The sequence below is a fragment of the Lissotriton helveticus genome, chromosome 12, assembly GCF_964261635.1.
Source record: "Lissotriton helveticus chromosome 12, aLisHel1.1, whole genome shotgun sequence".
NCBI lineage: Eukaryota > Metazoa > Chordata > Amphibia > Caudata > Salamandridae > Lissotriton > Lissotriton helveticus.
The window spans coordinates 235,799,492-235,823,862 of NC_136073.1; the positions used below are offsets into that span (position 1 = coordinate 235,799,492).

At 51.1% G+C, this 24,371-nt stretch overlaps 1 protein-coding gene across 1 annotated transcript in view; it reads left to right on the forward strand.

Annotated features, from left to right (window-relative positions):
- TRAPPC2L (trafficking protein particle complex subunit 2L) overlaps window positions 1-24,371 on the forward strand; it is a 69,592-nt gene that overhangs the window by 7,132 nt on the left and 38,089 nt on the right. Inside the window, exon 2 of the mRNA XM_078668545.1 lies at window positions 14,986-15,158. Coding sequence (XP_078524671.1) covers window positions 14,986-15,158 — 173 coding nt within the window. The remainder of the gene's footprint in view (window positions 1-14,985; window positions 15,159-24,371) is intronic.

Here is a 24,371-nt window from a genome sequence, read left to right on the forward strand (position 1 = left end):
GGCTGGAATGACAGGCCTGCAGTCACAGTATACGTAGACTCCCATGGGTGGCACTATATATGCTGCAGCCCATGGGAGACCCCTGGTGTTCCTATGCCCTGGGTACCTTAGTACCATATACAAGGCACTTATAAAGGTACACCAGTATACAATTGTGGAGGTACCAAAGTACTTACCATGTCAATATAGGGGGAGAAAGCACAATTGCTGGGCTCCTGATTAGCATGGGGGCGGCCTGGTGCAGGGTGCAAAACGGCATTGTGAGCCCCATAGGTTTCTATGGAGATCGGTCACTGCAAAAAGAGACTGCAGGCTCTGACTGGTAGGCCAGTAAAGTTGAACCAATAAGGGGGTTCAAGTCTTGCAATGCTCAAGGACGTAAGAGCACCTGGGGTCCTATTCAGCATGTCCCAGGGACGACGGATGCTGAGGTGTCTTTAGGAGTCAGGTTTTCTTACCGGGAACAGTCGAGGGGCACTGTGTGCAGAGGCTGCAGGTGGCGTCGGGGAGTCCATGAGGGGTGAAGCCACAGTGGACTCAAACTCTGGAGGGCTGGGGAGCCTTGTTGATACCATTGGCACAATTAAACTTGGGCCGGGGGCAATGGATGCATTGGTGGTTTCAGGAATTGGGTTTTGGTGGTTCAAGAGTCCTCCGAGTGTTTGTTTCTGAGTTTCTGCAGGATGCAGGAGAGCAGGTCTGCTGTTCACAGGGGGTCTTGGGTCTTTATCGAAGGCAGGCAATCCTCCCAAGGTTCTGGAGTCAACAGCTACAGGACTTGTCGACTTTGGTGCAGTTTTGGACGAGGGATGCAGACAAGCCGTTAGAGTTGGTACCAGGTCTGCTGCTTGTTGGACTTGGCCTTTTCCCCCAAAATTTTTCGCTTTTGACCCCCTTGTCTAGGATGTCTCCCCCATGGTAATAAACCTGTATAGGCCATGTGTGGTAGGAGTTGCCCTGTGGTAAAATGTAATGTCATGTAATGGTGTGAGCACTTGTAAAATTTCCCCCATTTTAGAAATGCACCTGACTAAAATGTTCTGTGTTTAAAATGGATGCCATGGCCATGGGTTTTGCCACCGGACTGCCATAGGTCAGCGGTCTAGGTATTATTACCCAGCCACCCCTAGCTTTTGGAGGGAAAGCCTGGCACCCAGGGTGCTCAACCCCTCCCCTTGAGCCAGTTTAAGCCAGCTTTGCCAACATTCTAGAAGGTTCTGGCACTGCCTGGGAGGAGGGTATAAGTAAGGGGGATGTGCCACCAGAGAGTCAGTCAGAGCTGGGACAAGAAAGAGAGGGGACCTGCTGCGAGGTGCTACCGCCACATGGGCCTGTGAGCTGGGCCCTGCACCCCTAAACCCCCCCCCCCCTCTGCTGTCCCCCGGGCCCCTGACGGAGGGCCCCTACCCAGGTCACTGACGCTGTTTGGAACTGGAACCGCGCCAGCGCTGCGTGGAAGAAGCGCCCAGGAGGTGAGGAGTGGGACTGTCTACCCCCTCTCGTGAAGCTGTGGCCCGTGAGGAGCTGCCCGGGGAGGATTGTGCCCCCGAGGGACTGTGGCGTGCTAAAGCACTGTGCCCTGTTACTGTTGTGGCTGAAGTGCTGTGAGGCCCCGAAGCGCTGCGAAGCCCTGAGCACCGCGAGTTGTGAGGTGCCAACCTGCCACCGGAAGCGCTGAGAGCTGTGTGGGCAGAGGGGGAGGAGCGGTGCGCTGTGAATAGCGCCGTGTGCTGAGGAGAATAGCGCTGTAAAAATAATTAATTAAAAGGGAGCCTACCCCTTATTGCCGCCGAAAATCACCGGCGCGGCGCCGCCTTGGAGGGACCCCCCACTGCTGTGGGCATCGTCGCTGCGGCCCCCGGGGACAGGAGAGGGCCGCCGGAGTGAGGTGAGGGCCGCGCTAGGCCCTGAAGCAGTCAGGACCCGCATCACGTGACAGGGGCGCCCGGCCGCGTCATCGGCCCGCCAACGCCGCGCTCGGATTGGCCCACGCGGCCGTGCCCAGAAAGGCCGCGCAGGGATTGGCTGCCGGCGCGGCAGCCAGAGAAGGAAGAGCCGACCCGAAACCCTGTGTCCCCGTGAGTGAGGAGGACCCGGATGAAGCGCTGCGGTGTGTTGCCATGTTGTACCGCCCCCTTTCGCGGGTGCCTACCCCGCATTCAGGAACCGGCGAGATCACCACTGCGGCCCGGGGCTGAAGAGGAGTCCGCAACGCGGAAGTCAGGCAGTCGGCCGGGACAAGAGGCGGAGCTGGAGAGCCGTGCTGGGATTGGGCGCCAGCCGCGGCGTGTCCGGAAGTCCCGCCCTGGAAAGGCAGACGCGCAAAGAAGACCTGAAGTCCCGGGTCCCCGTGAAGCTGGGAGGCCCGGGTGAGGACCGGAGGAGGGGGGGGGGGGGCGAGACACGCTGTCGGTGCCTGCCCCGCTGGGGAACCGAGAGAGCCGAGAGAGCCCAGCAGCATCCGAGGACGTCGGCAGCCTTGTGGAGGCTGCATCGAGGCCCCATGCCCCAGAAGCGGATCCCTGATGCAGGCCGGAAACGTGTTGTTGGCTGCGGGGCTCTCGTCGAGTGAGGGAGAGCCCCGGCGTGTTCCCGTGCCAGAGCAGAGCCCACCGGTGACTGAAAGAGAGGCCCTGGACTGCCGGTGAGTGGGGGCCCTGACGGGACTTGGTGGGGCTGCACCGGGGCACATTGCCGGTGCCCGGCCCCAGGGCTAGGACTCTGTTGTGAGCTGTTGCATCCCTGCATCGGGGGGGACGACAGTATTAGTTCTTTCTTGTCTAGAGTCCCAGAAGAGGGCTCCACTGCGCCTGTGCCCCTGCCGTATTGTAACGTTTGGGGGCATTAGGGATCTCGAGGTGCCCAGAGAGGTCGCCAGGCCGCCCCCCAGGACTGGGTTCTCCCATCAGGTGCCCCATCTGGCAGAGGGCACCTGCAGCTTGGGTCCCAAAGGTATTGAACGGCTCTGACGTTCCCACACTTGACTGCCCCACCAGATAACTCGGGAGCAAACAGGTTGCCCTTACTGAATTTCTTTTTAAGGTGGAGAGCCTCATCCCCTGTCGCAGAGATAGATCCCAGAGCTTGGTCATCGGGCTCGCCTGAGCAAGTGCGCCTAAGGGCACGCCCCCATAGAGGTTGGCTTGAGTGGGCCGTCAGGGAACAGATGCCTAGGGAGCCTTCATTAGATGATGCACCAGTGTGGAGGATTAGGCTCATGCTCATGGTTTAATACCTAACATGGCTCTATAATGTGTATGCCTAATGTTCATGTGGAGGGCTGGCTGTTGTGTACACCCTGATGTTTATGCTTATAGTGATGCCAACGTTCGGCCTGATGCTTGGAGAAGGTTCCATGCCATTGGTTATACCCCCTGCCAAAGAGGAAACCTTGATGTGCCTTTTATTGCAGGTGTCCTGCCCCATGATTTAGGCCTATGCCTGCCGTCATGTAAGATGGGTAATGTTCTTTCAACAAGAGACGCTGATGCAGGCCATACTGGGAGTTCTGCCTAATGTTGGTCTATAGGTTGGCTGGACGTGTTATTCCTGGCCCTCGTTGTGCCCTATGTTAATGAGCAAGTCTTGCTGATTTATTACAGGTGCTCCTGTCTGTTAATATGTACTGTGATACCATGAAGTTTTTCCCTTACAGGGGTCGGGTTGGATTATAGTGCACAGTGTAAACTTCTGCTAATGTTGTACTTTGTAGTTACAGTCTACTGCTAAGGATGAGAGCCTGAGTTGGCCCCGCCATAGTGACCCCAGGTTTAATGACTAATTTAATCACCTTCTTTATTCCAGCCATGGACTTACGGACTCAGACCTTACTTCCCATGTAAATAACCCCCGCTGATACACTTGGCTCTGGTGCCAGTTGGCGCCGTGTTGTGATACCAGTGTTTATGCATTTTTGCCTTGCAGGCTGGAGATATACTAAACTACTTACTAATTTTCCAACTCAAGCTGGTGTCCTGCCTCTTTTGTGGTGTGCATGGTGTGTCGTCTGTGGGTACTGCGTGAGTGCTTCACATGTCCTCCGAAGTTTGGCCTGCCCGCTTGGTTCCGTGCTACCCCCCTGGAGATTTGGTAACCCCATTTCTTACATTGGTGGCAAGCGGTGGGATAGGACTTGTGTTTGCGCAGTACCACAGCGGCCACGGGTTACACCACAAGTAGAGCTTTGAGAGTATTCACAGCCTTGTTGTGGGGATTATTGTTGGCTGAATATTGATTTTCAGATTATTACTTCCTCCTGAAAGTGTTTTTGTGGAATTGTGTCCCCTTGTTCCACTGTGGGTGTGTCCCGAGTGTACCTCGCCACGATGGGGTTGGTTTATGAGGAGGTGGAACTGATGGAGTACACCGAACAAGAAGTGATAGACTTCCTCCAGGAGAGAGGGATACCCCCAGTAGGAAACATTAGAAGAAAGTTTTTTTCTCTATGTGGCCCTCAAGAGGGGGGAGCCCTTAAAGATCAGTGGGGACCTGTCTGATTACCCCCCCCCCCCCGAGTATTTGAAGTGTGGATTCGGTAGAAGCCAGTGGGAGGGCTCCCAATCCATATCCCTGGAGGGTAATTACCTGGATGGAGAGGAGGAAGAGTTTGGCAGGGCAGAGACTCCGGTAGCTGATGAGGACACCGTAGGTAGGGAGTCTCGCCCTGGGTCCTGTCCCGGGGGCACTGCCCCATCCCTTTCCCTGTCCCCAGAAGAGTGGGTAGATAGGAGGGAAGAAAGGGAGCATCAGCTAGCGCTGGAGAAGCTCAGGTTGGAGCAGGCCACGGAGTTAGCACAGCTGAGGATTCAAGAGCCGAGGCTAGAGACAGAAATTGTCCTAGCCCAGGAGAGGATGGCAGAGGTGGAGAGGGCCTTTGCCAGGGAGAGAGTAGCTCAGGTGGGTAGGTTGTCCCCTGAGAGCGGTTTTAGGAGTCTGGATACACCGGTGAGGGTGGGATCCAGTGGTGGCAGCGAGTGTAGGTCCAGTGCAAGGAGTCCAATTCCCGAAGCCCAGGCGACAGTGCCTGATTCCCAGGAAGAGGGGGACGGGTTAGTGTTCAGGGGCAGGGGAAAACCGTCCCACCAGTCCTGGGGAGAGTTTGAGGAGGAGTGTTGGACTGCATTGGAGGATTGGGTGGTGAGGAGAGCAGTGGAGGATTGGGAAGGGCTGTGCCATGCCGTTATCCGGGAGCACATGCTGAGGAGTTGTTTCCCAAGTCTGCGTCACCATCTGTTGCAGCGTGGGTTCTCAGACCCCAGGGAACTTGCACGGGAGGCAGACCTCTGGGTAAGTGCCAGAGCGTCTGGGAAGACATTGGGGAGTGATCCTGAAAGGAGTGGTGCAGGGATCTTCTGACCCAGCAAGGCGGGAGAGGTGAGGAAAAGCCCAGCTAGATCCCAGGATAGTGAGAGGGTTGTAGGGCCTCACATCCCATCTACAGGAGGGAGTGAGACGGGGAGGTGTCCCGAGGTGCCCCAACCGCAGTCACAGGGCCTGGAGAGTTCTTTAAGGGAACTCCAGGTTGGGAGCCTAGGCTTTCCTGATGTGCCTTCTCGTGAAGGGAATCCCCTCGTGTAAGGAGAACCCGGAGCATCAGTAATCAGAGCTCCAGTGGTTCGGGGGTCTGACCAGTCACAGGGTTTAGATCCTGGACTGGGGTTCCAGGTTCAGGGGTTGCCTGACCTGGAGGGTGGGGTACCTGTAATTAAGGTCCCTACCAGTTTGACTCACAGGGGTACTTCTCCCGGTGGGAGGGTGCGGAACTCTGGGAGGGGGTGCAGAGGGAGGAAGGTCTCTCCTCTGTCACCGGCTCAGCCACAGGGCGCAGATCCCGGGTTGGGTGGCCAGGTTGAGGGTTTGCCGGACCTGGCGGGTGGGACATCTGTGATCAGAGTCCCCCCAAATGTGACTCTCAGGGGTACTACTCCAGTTAGGAGGGTGCGGAACTCAAGGAGGGGGTGCAGGGGGAGGGAGGACTCGCCCCTGTCACCGGTTCAGCCTGAGGGTTTCGACTCCAGGTTGGGGAGAGAGTGGTTGTTTGAGGGTGTCCCCAGGGGAAGGAGATGGCGGAACCCTAAGAGGAGAGGTAGGGGGAGGAGAGCCTCGCCCCTGAGAGCTGGTCAGCCTGAGGGTGTAGACCCCAGGTGGGTGGACCAGTGGCAATTTGGAAAGAGGAGAGTGGTCCAAGAGCACTACGAGACTGAGGCTAGAGCCTCCCACTCTAGGAAGAAACAAGGGCCAGAGAGTTCTGGATGGCCGAGATGCCAGACCTGGCCACATCCCACTAGGGAATACAAGTGGGGTGGTTTTGTTGGTGAAGGGAGGGTTGCGCGAGAGAACCATTGGGTTCCAGAGTGGAGAAGAGACTGCAGGTGCTCCTGTAGTTGCAGGCCTGCGTCCACCTTTTCCCGCCCCAAGCAGGGAAGCCCATCAAGGCATTGATTGGTCTGCCCTGGCTTTTGGCTGGGGGGGAGCTGTGTTGGACTTGGCCTTTTCCCCCCAAAATATTTGCTTTTGACCCCCTTGTCTAGGATGTCTCCCCCATGGTAATAAAACTGTATAGGCCCGGTGTGGTAGGAGTTGCCCTGTGTTAAAATGTAATGTCATGTAATGGTGTGAGCACTTGTAAAATTTCCCCCATTTTAGAAATGCACCTGACTAAAATGTTCTGTATTTAAAATGGATGCCATGGCCATGGGTTTTGCCACCGGACTGCCATAGGTCAGCGCTCTAGGTATTATTACCCAGCCACCCCTAGCTTTTGGAGAGAAAGCCTGGCACCCAAGGTGCTCAACCCCTCCCCTTGAGCCAGTTTAGGCCAGCTTTGCCAACATTCTAGAAGGTTCCGGCACTGCCTGGGAGGAGGGTATAAGTAAGGGGGATGTGCCACCAGAGAGTCAGTCAGAGCTGGGACAAGAAAGAGAGGGGACCTGCTGCGAGGTGCTACCGCCACATGGGCCTGTGAGCTGGGCCCTGCACCCCTAAACCCCCCCTCTCTGCTGTCCCCCGGGCCCCTGAGGAAGGAGGGCCCCTACCCAGGTCGCTGACGCTGTTTGGACCTGGAACCGCGCCAGTGCTGCGTGGAAGAAGCGCCCAGGAGGTGAGGAGTGGGACTGTCTACCCCCTCTCGTGAAGCTGTGGCCCGTGAGGAGCTGCCCGGGGAGGATTGTGCCCCCGAGGGACTGTGGCGTGCTAAAGCACTGTGCCCTGTTACTGTTGTGGCTGAAGTGCTGTGAGGCCCTGAAGCTCTGCGAAGCCCTGAGCACCGCGAGTTGTGAGGTGCCAACCTGCCACCGGATGCGCTGAGAGCTGTGTGGGCAGAGGGGGAGGAGCGGTGCGCTGTGAATAGCGCCGTGTGCTGAGGAGAATAGCACCGTAAAAATAATTAATTAAAAGGGAGCCTACCCCTTATTGCCGCCGAAAATCACCGCTGCGGCGCGGCGCCGCCTTGGAGGGACCCCCCACTGCTGTGGGCATCGTCGCGGCAGCCCCCGGGGCCAGGAGAGGGCCGCCGGAGTGAGGTGAGGGCTGCGTTAGGCCCTGAAGCCGTCAGGACCCGCATCACGTGACGGGGGCGCCCGTTCGCGTCATCGGCCCGCCCCCGCTGCGCTCGGATTGGCCCACGCGGCCGTGCCCAGAAAGGCCGCGCAGGGATTGGCTGCCGGCCCGGCAGCCAGAGAAGGAAGAGCCGACCCGAAGCCCTGGGTCCCCGTGAGGGAGGGGGACCCGGGTGAAGCGCTGCGGTGTGTTGCCGTGTTGTACCGCCCCCTTTCGCGGGTACCTACTCCGCATTCAGGAACCGGCGAGATCACCACTGCGGCCCGGGGCTGAAGAGGAGTCCACGACGCGGAAGTCAGGCAGCCGGCCGGGACAAGAGGCGGAGCTGTGTGGAGTGCCGGCCGGACCTGGAGAGCCGCGCTGGGATTGGGCGCAAGCCGCGGCGTGTCCGGAAGTCCCGCCCTGGAAAGGCAGACGCGCAAAGAAGCCGCCGAAGACCTGAAGCCCCGGGTCCCCGTGAAGCTGGGAGGCCCGGGTGAGGACCGGAGGAGGGGGGGCCCGAGGCACGCTGTCGGTGCCTGCCCCGCTGGGGAACAGAGAGAGCCAGGAGGGAGCCTACCCCGCGCTGACCCGGCAGCATCCGAGGACGTCGGCAGCCTTGTGGAGGCTGCATCGAGGCCCTGGGCCCCAGAAGCGGATCCCTGATGCAGGCCGGAAACGTGTTGTTGGCTGCGGGGCTCTCGTCGAGTGAGGGAGAGCCCCAGCGGGTTCCCGTGCCAGAGCAGAGCCCACCGGTGACGGCAAGAGAGGCCCTGGACTGCCGGTGAGTGGGGGCCCTGACGGGACTTGGTGGGGCTGCACCGGGGCACATTGCCAGTGCCCGGCCCCAGGGCTAGGACTCTGTTGTGAGCTGTTGCATCCCTGCATCGGGGGGGCAGTATTAGTTCTTTCTTGTCTAGAGTCCCAGAAGAGGGCTCCACTGCGCCTGTGCCCCTGCCGTGTTGTAACGTTTGGGGGCATTCGGGATCTCGAGGTGCCCAGCGAGGTCGCCAGGCCGCCCCCTAGGACTGGGTTCTCCCATCAGGTGCCCCGTCTGGCAGAGGGCACCTGCAGCTTGGGTCCCAAAGGTATTGAACGGCTCTGACGTTCCCACACTTGACTGCCCCACCAGATAACTCTGGAGCAAGCAGGTTGCCCTTACTGAATTTCTTTTTAAGGTGCAGAGCCTCATCCCCTGTCGCAGAGATAGATCCCAGAGCTTGGTCATTGGGCTCGCCTGAGCAAGTGGGCCTAAGGGCACGCCCCCATAGAGGTTGGCTTGAGTGGGCCGTCAGGGAACAGATGCCTAGGGAGCCTTCATTAGATGATGCACCAGTGTGGAGGATTAGGCTCATGCTCATGGTTTAATACCTAACATGGCTCTATAATGTGTATGCCTAATGTTCATGTGGAGGGCTGGCTGTTGTGTACACCCTGATGTTTATGCTTATAGTGATGCCAACGTTCGGCCTGATGCTTGGAGAAGGTTCCATGCCATTGGTTATACCCCCTGCCAAAGAGGAAACCTTGATGTGCCTTTTATTGCAGGTGTCCTGCCCCATGATTTAGGCCTATGCCTGCCGTCATGTAAGATGGGTAATGTTCTTTCAACAAGAGACGCTGATGCAGGCCATACTGGGAGTTCTGCCTAATGTTGGTCTATAGGTTGGCTGGACATGTTATTCCTGGCCCTTGTTGTGCCCTATGTTAATGAGCAAGCCTTGCTGATTTATTACAGGTGCTCCTGTCTGTTAATATGTGCTGTGATACCATGAAGTTTTTCCCTTACAGGGGTCGGGTTGGAGTTATAGTGCACGGTGTAAACTTCTGCTAATGTTGTACTTTGTAGTTACAGTCTACTGCTAAGGATGAGAGCCTGAGTTGGCCCTGCCATATTGACCCCAGGTTTAATGACAAATTTAATCACCACCTTTATTTCAGCCATGGACTTACGGACTCAGCCCTTACTTCTCATGTAAATAACCCCCCCTGATACACTTGGCTCTGGTGCCAGTTGGCGCCGTGTTGTGATACCAGTGTTTATGCATTTTTGCCTTGCAGGTTGGAGATATACTAAACTACTTACTAATTTCCCAACTCAAGCTGATGTCCTGCCTCTTTTGTGGTGTGCCTGGTGTGTCGTCTGTGGGTACTGCGTGAGTGCTTCACATGTCCTCCAAAGTTTGGCCTGCCCGCTTGGTTCCGTGCTACCCCCCTGGAGATTTGGTAACCCCATTTCTTACACTGCTTCTTTACTCTTCTCTGCTTTTGTGGCTGTTCGGTGTCCGCTCCCTTCGTAGGCCGTCAGGATGTGCTTCTCTGGTGCCATGGACTCCCCTAAATACTGAATTTAGGGGCTTTAGGGGAGTGTAGGGTAATAGCCATTGGGCCTTGCGGTACTACGCTGACTGTATGAACACTTCTTGTGGCTAGAATTCTTAAGTATGCAGTCACAAAGATGACTACTTCTGAAAATGCATGTCCACCTAACTGTAGCCCACCTTAGTGGTTGTACTAGCCTGGAGGTGGCACGCCTACCTGACTAGATAGTTTTCCCGCCTGTCCAGGTGACAAGGGGGCCCTGGACAAAGGGGATGGCTTCCTCTCCTGTGAGGGGTAACCAGATTTGCATTTCAAAGGCGGCAGCCTTTGAGGCTTGTCGCCCAAGGAATGTTAATCAGCAGGCCATCTTGTGGGAGAGGGTGTTACACAAGTTTTTGTTCTGGGTCTCCTGAGAGCAGAGGCCCTCACCCTATGAGGTCAGAACAGTGTCCTGGGTAGCTGACTGCAGAAACCAGTAAACAAGCACACCAGAGGCTGCTTTGTTTTCAAGGGGACCTCAAAGGTGCCCTCTGGTTGCATGTATTGGTAAATTAATCACTGGAATCAGAGTGGGTTTATCAATTCTAGATATGAGATACCAAACATCCCTATTTGCAGCGAAGCAGTCATGTAGCTGGGGAACTCGTTTTTCACCAGTGTCCAGCACATGCTTTAAAATGGCTTCCCCTGGTCACTTGTAGTAGCAGTAATAGGACTGACCAGCACAGGGGCATATTGGCGCATGCTGGTATGCCCTCACATGTAATATTCAACACCCTTCCATATGGCTGGCAGACCGGCTGTAGGGGTGACTTACAAATATCACATGCAGTGATAGGGGACATGGCACACAGGGATGTGTGACATGTTGTGTTTTCTCTTTTCTCTGTACCAAGACACATAGCCTGCGATGGCAGCCTTGAATGTGCTTGGTGAGGGGTCCCTTAGGGTGGCACAAATTGTGCTGCTGTCCTTGGGGACCCTCTTTTGTACCCCTGGCCCTTCTCTACACCAGGGGTACCATTTAGTAGGGACTTATAGAGAGTGGTAAAGGTTTTGCCAATTGGCGATACAATTGTACAGTTTTGGGAAAGAGCTCTGGCACTGATTACCTGGTTAGCAGGAACCCAGAGCACGTCTAGTCAAAATCACTTCAGCTACCAGGCAAAAAGTTGGGGTGACCATGTCAAAAAGGACTACTCTCCTACACTGACCTGTTTGGGTTTTTCATCTCTGGTGTGTCTTTTTCACAGAAATCTGGCTAGGAGATTATCCCTAACTGATATGGCAGGCAGTCCTTGATGGATACTTAACCCTGTTAAGACATTGCGTGACTAAGAGCTGTGGAGGGCTAGTGGCAGCACGTAAATATACATTCGCTGTTTCCACGAATAGACTCCTCAGTCACAGAATGTGAATCGTTACTTGTTTACTGCTTGTCATACTCCTACTTCTGAGTCTTGTTTCTTCTCATCTGTCGACCTCCCCAAAACAACCCGGATTTCACTCTCCTCTACGTAATATCCCATATTCCAATTGTACATTTGTTTCTCTGTATTTTATAAAAAATCTCTGCACCTGGTTTGACCAACTGGCCCTAAGCCCAAACTGATGCCGCCTTTTCCATTCGCCCCTTGGGTCTCCTCTTTCCGCAGGCTACAACTTTGATGCTGCTGCTGGTAACTTCCATTGCAGGAAACATTTCCACAGCATGGAGCGAGCACACCAGCGTTCATTTCAATCTTCAATTTAACCATCTGTAGATCGCCCTGTAGTGATTAGTATATTGTTCCTTATTCAGCACACCTTTTCCTTGCCCCATGCTTTGTACAGCTACACAGCATTTTTCTTTCCTTTTTGCACCTGCAGTCCTGTCAAGTGTCACGCACCAGGTGTGACACTCACGCATTTCAGTGCGGTGTTCCGCACACCGCACTGAAATGCATTGTCACGCATTTTGCCGACTTTGTCAGCTCGCGCCACCGGCGGTGCCTATGCACGGCTCCTGCTGCTCTCCGAGTCCGAGAGTGTGCTGCAGCCTGTGCCAGCACTGAGCTGCTGCTCTAGTTCATTATTAGTTTCAATTCATGCATTCATATCGCTGCTCTCGGCTCGTGGGCTGAGTGGAGCGCGGCTACAAAGTAACATATAAACAATCTGTGTTGGCTCCAGGCTGGCGCTGTAATTTCCTGCCCGCCGCACCGCGGTTTAAGTTTGACACGTCACACCCGAGGAAGTAGTGTAGCACACTACTGTGAGGCAGAATGGCGGGCCACTCAAATCGAGTACGGAGTAGGAGTTGGTCATGGCTGGCGTGCTGCACTGTCTCGTGCGCAGCTGAACGCCGGCCACAAATAAAACTGCGTTGGCCCAGAGGCGACCCCGGTGGGGACTGTCAGTGACCCCCCCATGACTCGCTTACTCGCTGCCGGCGCCCGCCGCACTGCAACAAGAGGCATCAATGATCGTGGGCGGCGCCAGTGGCGCAAACTAAACTGGGGGCCAAGTCGGGGTATGATTCACAGCAGCCACTGGGTCGGAGAAGACTGATGCAGTCCTGTCCCCTGCAGAGTGCTGCAGCTGAGCTGTGCGGCCGCAACGGGGGTTCCCTGTGCGTCCCGCGGCCTCCGGACGTACCGGGAAACTTCTTTAGACTCAACCACTCCAAGTAAGTTTATAGTTATTTTACTAACTACATCCATGCCGCATCTGAAAAATAAATTATTTCACTAAATGGCGTCATCTGCAGGGCTGCTCACTCTCATCATCCTTCCCAGTGAGCCTCCTGCCGGTTTAAATCTGCAGTCTGTCAGTGACGGATCATTGTAATTATAACAGTAAATGCAGGCGGGCCCGGACGCAGGGCTTAATCTCTGTCTGACTTTCTCCGATCTGATAGAGGACACCAGTAAAACATGTTTAAGAAAAAACAATGAAACCTTTTAAACTAAACACGTTACTATAGGGTGCTTTTGTTTACTTACCAAATTTTGACCTGGAAGCGGTATACTGTTAAAAACAAACGCAATTGACGCATTAGTAGTGTGGACACGCACAAATATGTGTGCAGTTCTCTGCATTGTTTTGCTTAATGAGTGAAAGAAGATTATTATGGACACCGAAAGCACATCTTGAGACGTCAGACTCTTGGGGGTGGTTCTGGTTTCCCTTAACCGCAACATTAGAAACTATATAAAGTGAAACACTGAAAGGAAACCCGAAGTTTTCTAAGAATGTGCATTCATGTTTTGCCTTGCCCCGAACGCTACTTCAAAGAATAACTGCTACATTTAAGTCATTAAAGTGCTGATTCTATTATGGAAGGCGCTTCGTCCAACATTTGGTTTAGGTTAATTATAACCGAACAAAACTGCAAACATTTCCGTTCCAAGATGGTGTCTATGTTTGTGTCCATTGCCACTTGAGCTCAACTGTCTTACCCGGAATTACGTTGACAGTTGACTTATGTTTATTTTTTTTTCTTCCTGTCATGGTATTGTGAAGTGTGTGTTTTAAAACTCTGCCCCTCAGTCCACAACCATGGCTATTCTCCTCTCGTTCCAGACGTAGGTGCTAGTTAAATTTTGCAAGTACTTTTTGCTTTTGGAATTTTACGGCTGTAGATTACTAATTGGACGAATAAAAACAACCCTCTACTGATGCTTGCCCGATGCGGAGTGTCAGTGACTACTGTCCAATCAGGTTACAAGGCCATTTTCTTTATTTCTGGTGCTTAACAGCAATTTTAAGATCCCCTTAGTGTTTATCGTTACTCAAATAGGTGTAATTTCTGATAATTATGTTTCTCTGGTCTTCATGGCTTGATTTTGCTTGCGATAAAGTGTCACTCATAGTCGTTGAATTGTCACTCATAATTACACTTACATTATGAAAATGTCACACATGGCAATCTGAAACCTTGGCAGCTATGCACCTGGACTATTTTGCATGGCGTTAGTAGATTGATGTGAGAGTTTCTGGTGAGATTTAAGTTTGTGCCTTTACTTGTATTTGTTTGGACAGGTGTGAATGTGGATTTGAAATTGATTTGAAATGTAATTTAAAGATGCTGTAATTTCCTGAAAATTGTAAAAGTATGAGCACGTTTAGTTTTTTCTATTCTCGCTTTGGCCGCGGCATTTGGATTGCTTCTATTTGATGAACTGTTGTGTATCCAGTGTGCAATGGGCCCTAGTGCAAGGAAGGAAATGGTCCCGCTGCTGTTTGAGTTATAAAATGTAGTGGGCTTCTGAGGCCCCTTGCCATAGTACTGCTGCACCAATGGAAGCTACTTCCCTGTTGATGAGCAGTATTTGTGCGGTAGCTCGAGTTACTAAATGTGGCCATTCTCACGTTTTTTTACCAGTTTATGCCTGATTTATGGCGCTTTCTCATTCTGTCAAGAATTTTCTCTATTTCTCCAGGAGACTTGCAACAGTCATGAGTGTTTTTGTTTTAATGTGGTGTGAAGTTGAACTGTATTCATGAGTTTTGAACATTGGTTGGAGGACAACAGAAATGCCTTGCTATGTAACTCATGTATATGATAGCGATAGGTTTGTCAGAGCCATCTGTTTTATTACTGTTGAAACATCAATACTGTGTGTGTCTGAGTTGGTAAATATGTGTTCTGATATTTTGAAGGTGAGCTGCTTGTTGGGTTATTAGTAGAGACCTATCTGTAATTTGGTGAGCAGGTTGCATAGTGGCCTCTTGTACATGTTAAAGAGGACAGGTGATCGTGCTATCACTTCACAATCTCTACAACTTGTGGTTAAGGTTTGGCTAATGAATTCGCCTACTTTGAGTTGTGTTTACCTACTAGAGTGTTTTTGTCCAGGATGGAAGATGTGGGGTGATGCCTGTGATATGTGAAGCATTTTGGGTCAGATAAGTAACCATTTTGAAGACAATCGCTGAGAGTTCGCTAAATATTCAAATTGTCAATGTATCATAAAATTTGTAACTATTCTCAGAGCACCACTTCTCTTCTTATGGGTTTGCTGTGTTTGAGACCATTAATGCATTTTATGTTTCTTGTCTAGTTGGTGTTTTCCTAGTTTGCTGATACTGGACATCGGGGAGGGCGTTGCTTGCTACTTATCATTATTGCTTCTTCCCTTTTAGAATTATCCTCTCTATATTCGAAGCATCCCAATCGAGAATGAATTGAAATTTCATTATACGGTGCACACTTCACTTGACGTTGTGGATGAAAAGATCTCTGCTATGGGAAAGGCCCTTGCCGATCAGCGAGAACTATACCTTGGCTTGCTCTATCCTACAGAAGATTACAAAGTGTATCCTTTACAGCTGCCATGTTGCTTCACTTTCTATTGATAGCACCAATAATTTATACATAACAAATATGAGGCGTCTCTGGGCATTCCATTGTTTGTTGATATTAAGTTCTGCTGCCTGTATTGCTAGTTGTTCCTTTGTACCGTGTATTGCGAGCCTCTGTTATAATGCCCTTCTTCATCGTTCTTTTTTGTCATGTGCATTACCATGACATTCTTTACCATTTTTCTATGTGCTCGCGCTTTATTCTTCCTTACTGTTACATCTCATTTAATGCTTCAGTGAAAGTGTAGGTAAATAATTGTACATTGTGTTTGGGTTGTGATACACATTGGAAAATTAATGACAAGCCATTGCGTTCTGTGACTTTACCTGGAAGGCCATTTGAGAAAGTTGCCATGGACTTCGCAAGTCCATACTGTTTATTACCAGGCCACATGAGTTACATACTTTCATATGGAATATTATTCCAAATATGTATATGTTTGTTTTACTGAATCCGCAAAGTGTCTCAATTGTTGTGAAATAAATAAATGTTGAAAGTAAGCATGGGCGTAAAATCCGCTCCGCTCGCGGATTTTTCGGATTTTCGGCAAATCCGCAATCCGCGAACGCTCGCGAATTTGTCGAAAATCCGTGAATCCGCTCGCGGCGGATTTTTTGCTTGGTTGCGGCGCGCGGCGTGGTGCACGGCGTTCACTTTCCGTCATTTTAGCGTTTGCCGAGTTGTTTTTCTTTGCGAGTGACGCGCCATTTTAGATCTTGCTGCGTGTTCCCGCGGGAGTTTGTCGCCCGCGAATACGTACTCGCGGCTTGCCACCTTGCACAGCACACCTCGCGAGAGTTCGCAATTGCGAACACGTAGTTGCGGCGGAAAGGAACAATCTCGCACTTGCGAAATAGAGATTTTGCAATTTCGCACAAGAAAATCACCAGCAAACAGGATAAACCTTCAGAAAATTATGATTTTTATCAGAATCACTCCTCAGGTTGACATTTGCATGGCTTTTTTTTTTTGCAAGGAGTCCATTTTGGGGGGGGGGGAGGAAGGAAGTGCCCCACAGTCTCCAACTTCCTGTTCCTGTCCAGCAGGCTCCTCCCAGTGCTTTGTCCATCTCCTGGTCACTTTCATTTGGATCTGGAGCTGGAAGGATTACTTTTTGTGGGTGCTGCTGGATATTTGGATTTGAGGCCTTTTTGACTGTCTTTGGATCACTTTTGGATTAGAAATCAACTTTCACAAGTAAGTTTGTTTGGGGCATTACAGTTGCTGCAAGTAAAATTTTGGAACTTTTTCAGAACATTAAATAAATTATATTGTGGGTAGCCACAGTATCCAGTAGGACCAGGGTTGGTTAGGGGTGCATGATACAACTGTTTTGTTGAATTTAAACACCATTGAGGCCATGGATGGGCTGGGATTGTGCTGATTTTTGTCTTTTTTTTGGGACTGCTGGTGGGGCCCTTTGCCCAGGGGTGGTGAGTGTTGCATGGGCCTAGTCTTTCTGTGGGGTGTCTTCTTGAATTTAAACATAATAGAGGCCATGGATGGGCTGGGATTGTGCTTATTTTATTGTTTTTTGTCGTTTTTGGGGGGCTGCTGGTGTGGCCTTTTGCCCAGGGGTGGTGGGTGGTGCATGGACTGAGTGTGCCTGTGGTGTGGTCTCACTCTCTTTAATGTAAACATCATGGATGGCATTGGATTGTGGTGATTTCTGGCTGTTTTTCTGTTTTTTGGGGGTGTACTGTTGATGTGGACTGGTCATGTGGGTGGTGGTGGTGGCCATCTTGAGTGCTGGCTGCTACAGGCAATATGTGCTTGGGGTGTAAGGGGCCATTTTGAGGAGAGGCAGTGTCTGAGGCCTGCACTTATTTTGCCTACTTTTCATCCATTATGCCCAGGGGTAGTGAGTGTTGCATGGGCCTAGTGTTTCTGAGGGGTGTCTTCTTGAATTTAAACACCATTGAGGCCATGGATGGGCTGGGATTGTGCTGATTTTATTGTTTTTTGTCGTTTTTTGGGCCTGCTGGTGGGGCCCTTTGCCCAGGGGTGGTGAGTGTTGCATGGGCCTAGTCTTTCTGTGGGGTGTCTTCTTGAATTTAAACATAATAGAGGCCATGGATGGGCTGGGATTGTGCTTATTTTATTGTTTTTTGTCGTTTTTGGGGGGCTGCTGGTGTGGCCTTTTGCCCAGGGGTGGTGGTGCATGGACTGAGTGTGCCTGTGGTGTGGTCTCACTCTCTTTAATGTAAACATCATGGATGGCATTGGATTGTGGTGATTTCTGGCTGTTTTTCTGTTTTTTGGGGGTGTACTGTTGATGTGGACTGGTCATGTGGGTGGTGGTGGTGGCCATCTTGAGTGCTGGCTGGTACAGGCAACATGTGCCTGGGGTGTAAGGGGCCATTTTGAGGAGAGGCAGTGTCTGAGGCCTGCACTTATTTTGCCTACTTTTCATCCATTATGCCCAGGGGTAGTGAGTGTTGCATGGGCCTAGTGTTTCTGAGGGGTGTCTTCTTGAATTTAAACACCATTGAGGCCATGGATGGGCTGGGATTGTGCTGATTTTATTGTTTTTTGTCGTTTTTTTGGGCCTGCTGGTGGGGCCCTTTGCCCAGGGGTGGTGAGTGTTGCATGGGCCTAGTCTTTCTGTGGGGTGTCTTCTTGAATTTAAACATAATAGAGGCCATGGATGGGCTGGGATTGTGCTTATTTTATTGTTTTTTGTCGTTTTTGGGGGGCTGCTGGTGTGGCCTTTTGCCCAGGGGTGGTGGGTGGTGCATGGACTGAGTGTGCCTGTGGTGTGGTCTCACTCTCTTTAATGTAAACATCATGGATGGCATTGGATTGTGGTGATTTCTGGCTGTTTTTCTGTTTTTTGGGGGTGTACTGTTGATGTGGACTGGTCATGTGGGTGGTGGTGGTGGCCATCTTGAGTGCTGGCTGGTACAGGCAACATGTGCCTGGGGTGTAAGGGGCCATTTTGAGGAGAGGCAGTGTCTGAGGCCTGCACTTATTTTGCCTACTTTTCATCCATTATGCCCAGGGGTAGTGAGTGTTGCATGGGCCTAGTGTTTCTGAGGGGTGTCTTCTTGAATTTAAACACCATTGAGGCCATGGATGGGCTGGGATTGTGCTGATTTTATTGTTTTTTGTCGTTTTTTTGGGCCTGCTGGTGGGGCCCTTTGCCCAGGGGTGGTGAGTGTTGCATGGGCCTAGTCTTTCTGTGGGGTGTCTTCTTGAATTTAAACATAATAGAGGCCATGGATGGGCTGGGATTGTGCTTATTTTATTGTTTTTTGTCGTTTTTGGGGGGCTGCTGGTGTGGCCTTTTGCCCAGGGGTGGTGGTGCATGGACTGAGTGTGCCTGTGGTGTGGTCTCACTCTCTTTAATGTAAACATCATGGATGGCGTTGGATTGTGGTGATTTCTGGCTGTTTTTCTGTTTTTTGGGGGTGTACTGTTGATGTGGACTGGTCATGTGGGTGGTGGTGGTGGCCATCTTGAGTGCTGGCTGGTACAGGCAACATGTGCCTGGGGTGTAAGGGGCCATTTTGAGGAGAGGCAGTGTGCCTGCACTTATTTTGCCTACTTTTCATCCATTATGCCCAGGGGTAGTGAGTGTTGCATACTTGCATGTCCGTAGTCTTTCTGTGGGGTGTCTTCAATGTAAACATCATGGATGGCATGGGATTGTGCTCATTTTTCTGTGTTTTGTCGATTTTTTGGGGTGTATAACTGAACTGATGTTCCTCTGTCTTCCATTGCTTTTAGGTGCACAAGAAGACTCAAGAGAACCACCAGTGCCAGGAAGAAGTCCTGCAGCGGTGTGTGTGTGCAGCATAACGTCACGCGACGTCACGTCTGGACACAGAACCCTCTGCAACTCGTGCAACTGCTGCCTGCTGACCTGCTCTGAAGAAGATGGCCCCAAAAAAAGTAACCCGTAGCTCCTCTAGCAAGAAAGGTGCCAGTAAGGAGCAGAAGAAGCAAGTTACCAAGGACACTGGTGTGCCGCCCGCCCCTTTTTTTGGGAGTAAAAAAAAAAGTATGCCTGCAGCAGCAGCGGGATCTGCTGGGGACCAAGCTGGCAGCAGCACCCCCGCTCCATTGGGCTCAGTGCCACCACCACCACCACGCCAACTTAAGTCCAAGCCCTTGAGTGCTGCAGAGGCAGCCAGTATAGTTCTTCAATCACCATCGACCAGTGATGTTGGCTCATCGCAAGAAAGCAGCAGCAATGTCCCTCAATCAACACAGGTTGTTGTAGCTCATCTGACGAGTGTTGAACAACCACAGCCGCAACAACAATCACATGTGCAAGTACAAGCCCAAGTACATGTGGAAGGAGAGGCAGCGCAAGGAGATGCGCAAGCAGAGGTGCATGGAGGGTCACAAGTGCCCACAATAGTTGTTCCTCCCGAAGTAGGGGCACATCAGGAAATCGACAATCAAGGCGAGGTATCATTTGAGGAAGCCACTCCTCCTGATGATCCTTCATTGTCTTCCACACCCCTAGCAAGGAAGAGATCAAGGGTGGTGTCTACATCTTCTTCAAGCACACCTCCTTCTGATGATACGGATCAAACTTGGGAACCAGCACCACAGCCGTCTGAGAGTGAGGCACACCATGATCCAACAAAGGTACTTAAGCGTAAAAGGAAGCTCGTCCAAAGTCTCAGACTTATGGAGTGTGATGAGGCTCAACAAGAAGTGGCGGATACTGCTGCTGATGAAGACTCTGCCAACGACGACCCAGTCATCATAAAGGTCACTGCAGCCCCAGCGGGCATGCAGCAAACAGACATTTTGACCCTAGCCCGAAGAGCTGCTGCGCGTGATGATGATGATGATGATGTTGTCGATGAGGAGGCAGTGGAAACACCACAATCATTGGAGTTAAGTAGTACACCAACTCGTCCCGCTTCCATATTTCTTTCTGGCAAGAAGAGACCTGCGTCAACCTCGACCTTAATTAGTGGCGGTGAAAGTGGAAAACGTACAAAAGTTGGCCAATCCAGATCCTCCACTTCATCTGGCATTAGCTTCATGACCACCACCACCAGTATCGCCGCCTCCTCCAGGTCCCACAGACACTTCAAGTCCCCAGTTTGGGACTTCTTTACTGTTTGTCCCAAAAATCCAAAGTTTGCCATTTGTACCCTTTGTAAGCTTGCAGTTAGTCGTGGTAAGCCAGGTAGCAACTATGGTACCGGCGGCCAGAGTGGTCATCTTGAGAGAAAGCACGCTGTCAAATGGTTTGCGCACCTAGCTGCGATCAAGAAAGGCCAAAATCAAGGAAACGTTGATGTTTCATCTGATGTTGACGAGCAGGAAGAAGACGTGTCAAACACTTCCCTTACACCCAGTACCCCTCTCAGCAGCACACCCAATGTGAGGCACACTAAGAGTGTTGGAGCGAGTGAGACACCAACGCACAAAAGTTCACCAGCGAGCAAAATTGGGTCAACGAAGTCATTATCAGCCCGTAAATGCTTGGTCCAGGGCAACATTAGAACAATGCTTACTTCAGAGGTGCCATATGAACGCAACCACCCACTGACGCGTCTGTATAACACTAAGCTGGATAAAATGCTAGCTGTGGACCTTTTACCTTTTTCTTTTGTAGAAGCGGTAGGTTTTCTTGAATTAGTTGCAACGCTCTGCCCTAAATGGAAGGTTCCGAGCCGGTTCTATTTTGCCAGAGTTGCGGTTCCAGCACTACATGAAGATGTGCTGCAGGCGATTGGGGCAGCTTTGCAGAAGAGTGCTGTTCACACAATACATCTGACAACAGACATGTGGACCAGTGGCCCAGGCGATGATTACATGTGCATCACTGCACACTGGGTCTCTTTTTCAGGTGTTATAGCAAAGCTAAACGCAGGTGTTGACCCGGACCAAGTTTTCAAAGCTGCTCGGAAACATGCAACACTAGCCATGTTTGGCTTGGAGAAAAGTCACACAGCAGAAAACCTTTTGCAAGAGTTTAACAAAAAGGTCTTGACAATGCTATCCCCCCTAAAACGCAAGATTGGTTATGTTTCCACGGATAATGGCGCCAATGTAGTTAAGGCCATGTCGGAGGGTGGCTATGTTAGAGTGCCGTGTTTGGCGCACTGTATCAACCTGGTAGTTCAAAAATTCTTGAGTGATAAAGAGAGTCCAGCGTTCGAGGTAATGGCCACCTGCCGCAAAATGTGCAACCATTTCAGCCATTCTTTTAAGGCCCGGAAGCATCTGCGGAGACTGCTACTTCAACGTGGAATGCCAGTGAAAGCACTCATCCAGGAGGTGGCAACACGTTGGAACTCAACCTTCTACATGCTTGAGCGTCTGCATGAGCAGTATACGGTACTCGATCACTATTTCTTGACAGAGGCTACATCTCAGAAGGAGGACCTGCGGATGAGTAAGGCGCAATGGGCCATAGTTAAAAGCCTGACAGACATGCTTCGTCCTTTTGAGTTCTTCACGCGTGCAGTCAGCCAGGAGGACTGTAATTTGGGAAAAGCTATCCCATTGTTGTGCATACTGGAGCACCAACTGATGGCGGTTTCTTCTGAGTTTGAAAAAGATGAAAAAAAAAAAAAACATTTCATTTTGTCTGAGAAATTATTACATCGCCTACGTGGTGATGAACATCTTAAAAACATCAACTCAGATCAGCATTACATTTGTGCTACTATTCTGGATCCACGCTACAAAAAGGCGCTGGCAGACAACGCATTCTTTCCTTTCGCTGATGCAGATGTTCAAAAGTACAAACATTGGTTAGCCTGGTCAGCCAAGAGGTTTGAAAAAGAACGGCAGGTTATTGAAGGAGAAGCCAGTACATCAGCATCAGCAGGCCATCCGCAGTCACAAGAATCCACTTCTGCACCTGTGGCTGGGGCACAAGTGACCTCTCAGCCGTTAAAGACACCGGCAACTGGATCATCTGCACCACACACAATGACAACACTAACAGTGGCTGGGGAGGAGGATTGGCTAAGTTTGATGGGGTATGGTTCTCGAAAAAATGTCACAGGCACAGCAAAAAGTAAGCAAAGTGGAGGAACAGTTGATGACCTTGAGTCGATGGTGCAGGACTATCTGAATGACTCAACAGTGGTCTTTCTTAATGAGGAGCCATTGCAGTATTGGCATGGCAAAAAACAATTGTGGCCACAGCTCTACAACCTGGCTATAAACTATTTGTCTTGCCCACTCGCAAGTGTGTCTTCTGAACGTGTTTTCAGTGCTGCTGGTGGCATTGTAACTCCCAAACGGAGCCGCCTATCGCCCAAAAATGTGGAGCGGCTGACAATGATCAAGATGAATCAGCACCTCATACCACCAGATTACAAAGTGCGAGAAAGCACGCCACATGAAGACGAGGAGGACAGCAACGTAGATGAGGGGATTTTTTCTCTGTTCGGTGCCACTGACCTCATCCAGCCTGAATTCGCAGAGTATGATGACGAAATCTTGTTCTTATTCCCTGACACCGAGCCCTGAAAATGAGACAATCAATCAAGAACTTTCTTTTTCGTCCTTATTCACTTTTATTCCTGTGTGCTTTGTGTCTCTCTTTCTTTGTTTTGCACAGTTAATTTAATTCAAACTTTAATCACCTAATCCCAAAAACAAGACCATCATCAGAACTGTCTTCACTTGTTTGCTTATTGATTTGAAGGTGCCGCAGTCTACATTCCTCAGGTTCACAAGTTCTGAAGAACATGCTCCTCTATCCTCCTCCTCCAGACTGCGATTTACCTCCAAGCAGAGTGCTGGATTACGCACAATGAAGAAAGACTCAGCACTTGTGGGGGTGTTGTACTTCTTTGCGGGTGAGTTGACGGTTTTGGGCCCATTGCTGTGAAGCTCTAATAATGGACAAAAGTGTTTTGGACCAAATATGAGGTGGAAATTTCTTGCCGTTTTTGCTGACTTGCTTGCCTTTGAGGTGCTCTTTGGCGGGGTTCCGGGGGTTTGTGTGTAATTTTTGGTGTCTGTCGAAGCACTGCTGCGACAGTCTAATCTTGATTGCATTTGCTTTTCAGGAAATTCGTGGTGGAAAACAGGAGTTATGATGATTGATGATGATGACCTAGCTGAACAGCGCGGCATTTGGAACGAAGGCCGAGAGATATTGTAACTTGTAAGTATGAGATTTAGCTTTTTCGCTGTTTGGGGGTGTTGTCGGGTGTTTTTTTGCGGGTGGGTTGGCGCCGGCGGGTCTTGCCTGGGGCATTCCTGGGAAGGTCTAATACCGGATACAAGTGTTTTGGACAAAATCCATAAGGAACAGCCTTTTTTTTGCCATTTCTTCAGACATCTTGCTCAATGTAGCGTTTTGGGGGGCTTCCTGCTGTTCGTGGGTGGGTTGCGGCCGGGGTCTCTGTCGAAGCACTGCTGCGACAGTCTAATCTTGATTGCATTTGCTTTTCAGGAAATCCGTGGTGGAAAACAGGAGTTATGATGATTGATGATGATGACGACCTAGCTGCACAGCGCCGCGTTTGGACCGAAGGCCGAGAGACATTGTAAGTATGAGATTTAGCTTTTTCGCTGTTTGGTGGTGTTGTGTCGGGTGTTTTTTTCCGGGTGGGTTGGCGCCGGCGGGTCTTGCCTGGGGCATTCTTGGGAAGGTCTAATACCGGATACAAGTGTTTTGGACAAAATCCATAAGGAACAGCCTTTTTTTTGCCATTTCTTCAGACATCTTGCTCAATGTAGCGTTTTGGGGGGCTTCCTGCTGTTCGTGGGTGGGTTGCGGCCGGGGTCTCTGTCGAAGCACTGCTGCGACAGTCTAATCTTGATTGCATTTGCTTTTCAGGAAATCCGTGGTGGAAAACAGGAGTTATGATGATTGATGATGATGACGACCTAGCTGCACAGCGCCGCGTTTGGACCGAAGGCCGAGAGACATTGTAAGTATGAGATTTAGCTTTTTCGCTGTTTGGTGGTGTTGTGTCGGGTGTTTTTTTGCGGGTGGGTTGGCGGGTCTTGCCTGGGGCATTCCTGGGAAGGTCTAATACCGGCTAGAAGTTAGTTGGACAAAATCCATAAGGAAACACCAGTTTTGGCACTTTTTGTAAGTTAGGGTTCGTTAGGGTTAGCCCTAGCAGCAGGATTGCATGTGTTTAGGGGGGTTCGATTGCAACGCGGTTCTGTTGTTGTAGAGCACTGTTGGAGCGATGCTGGCTATGGATACTTTTGCTTGCAG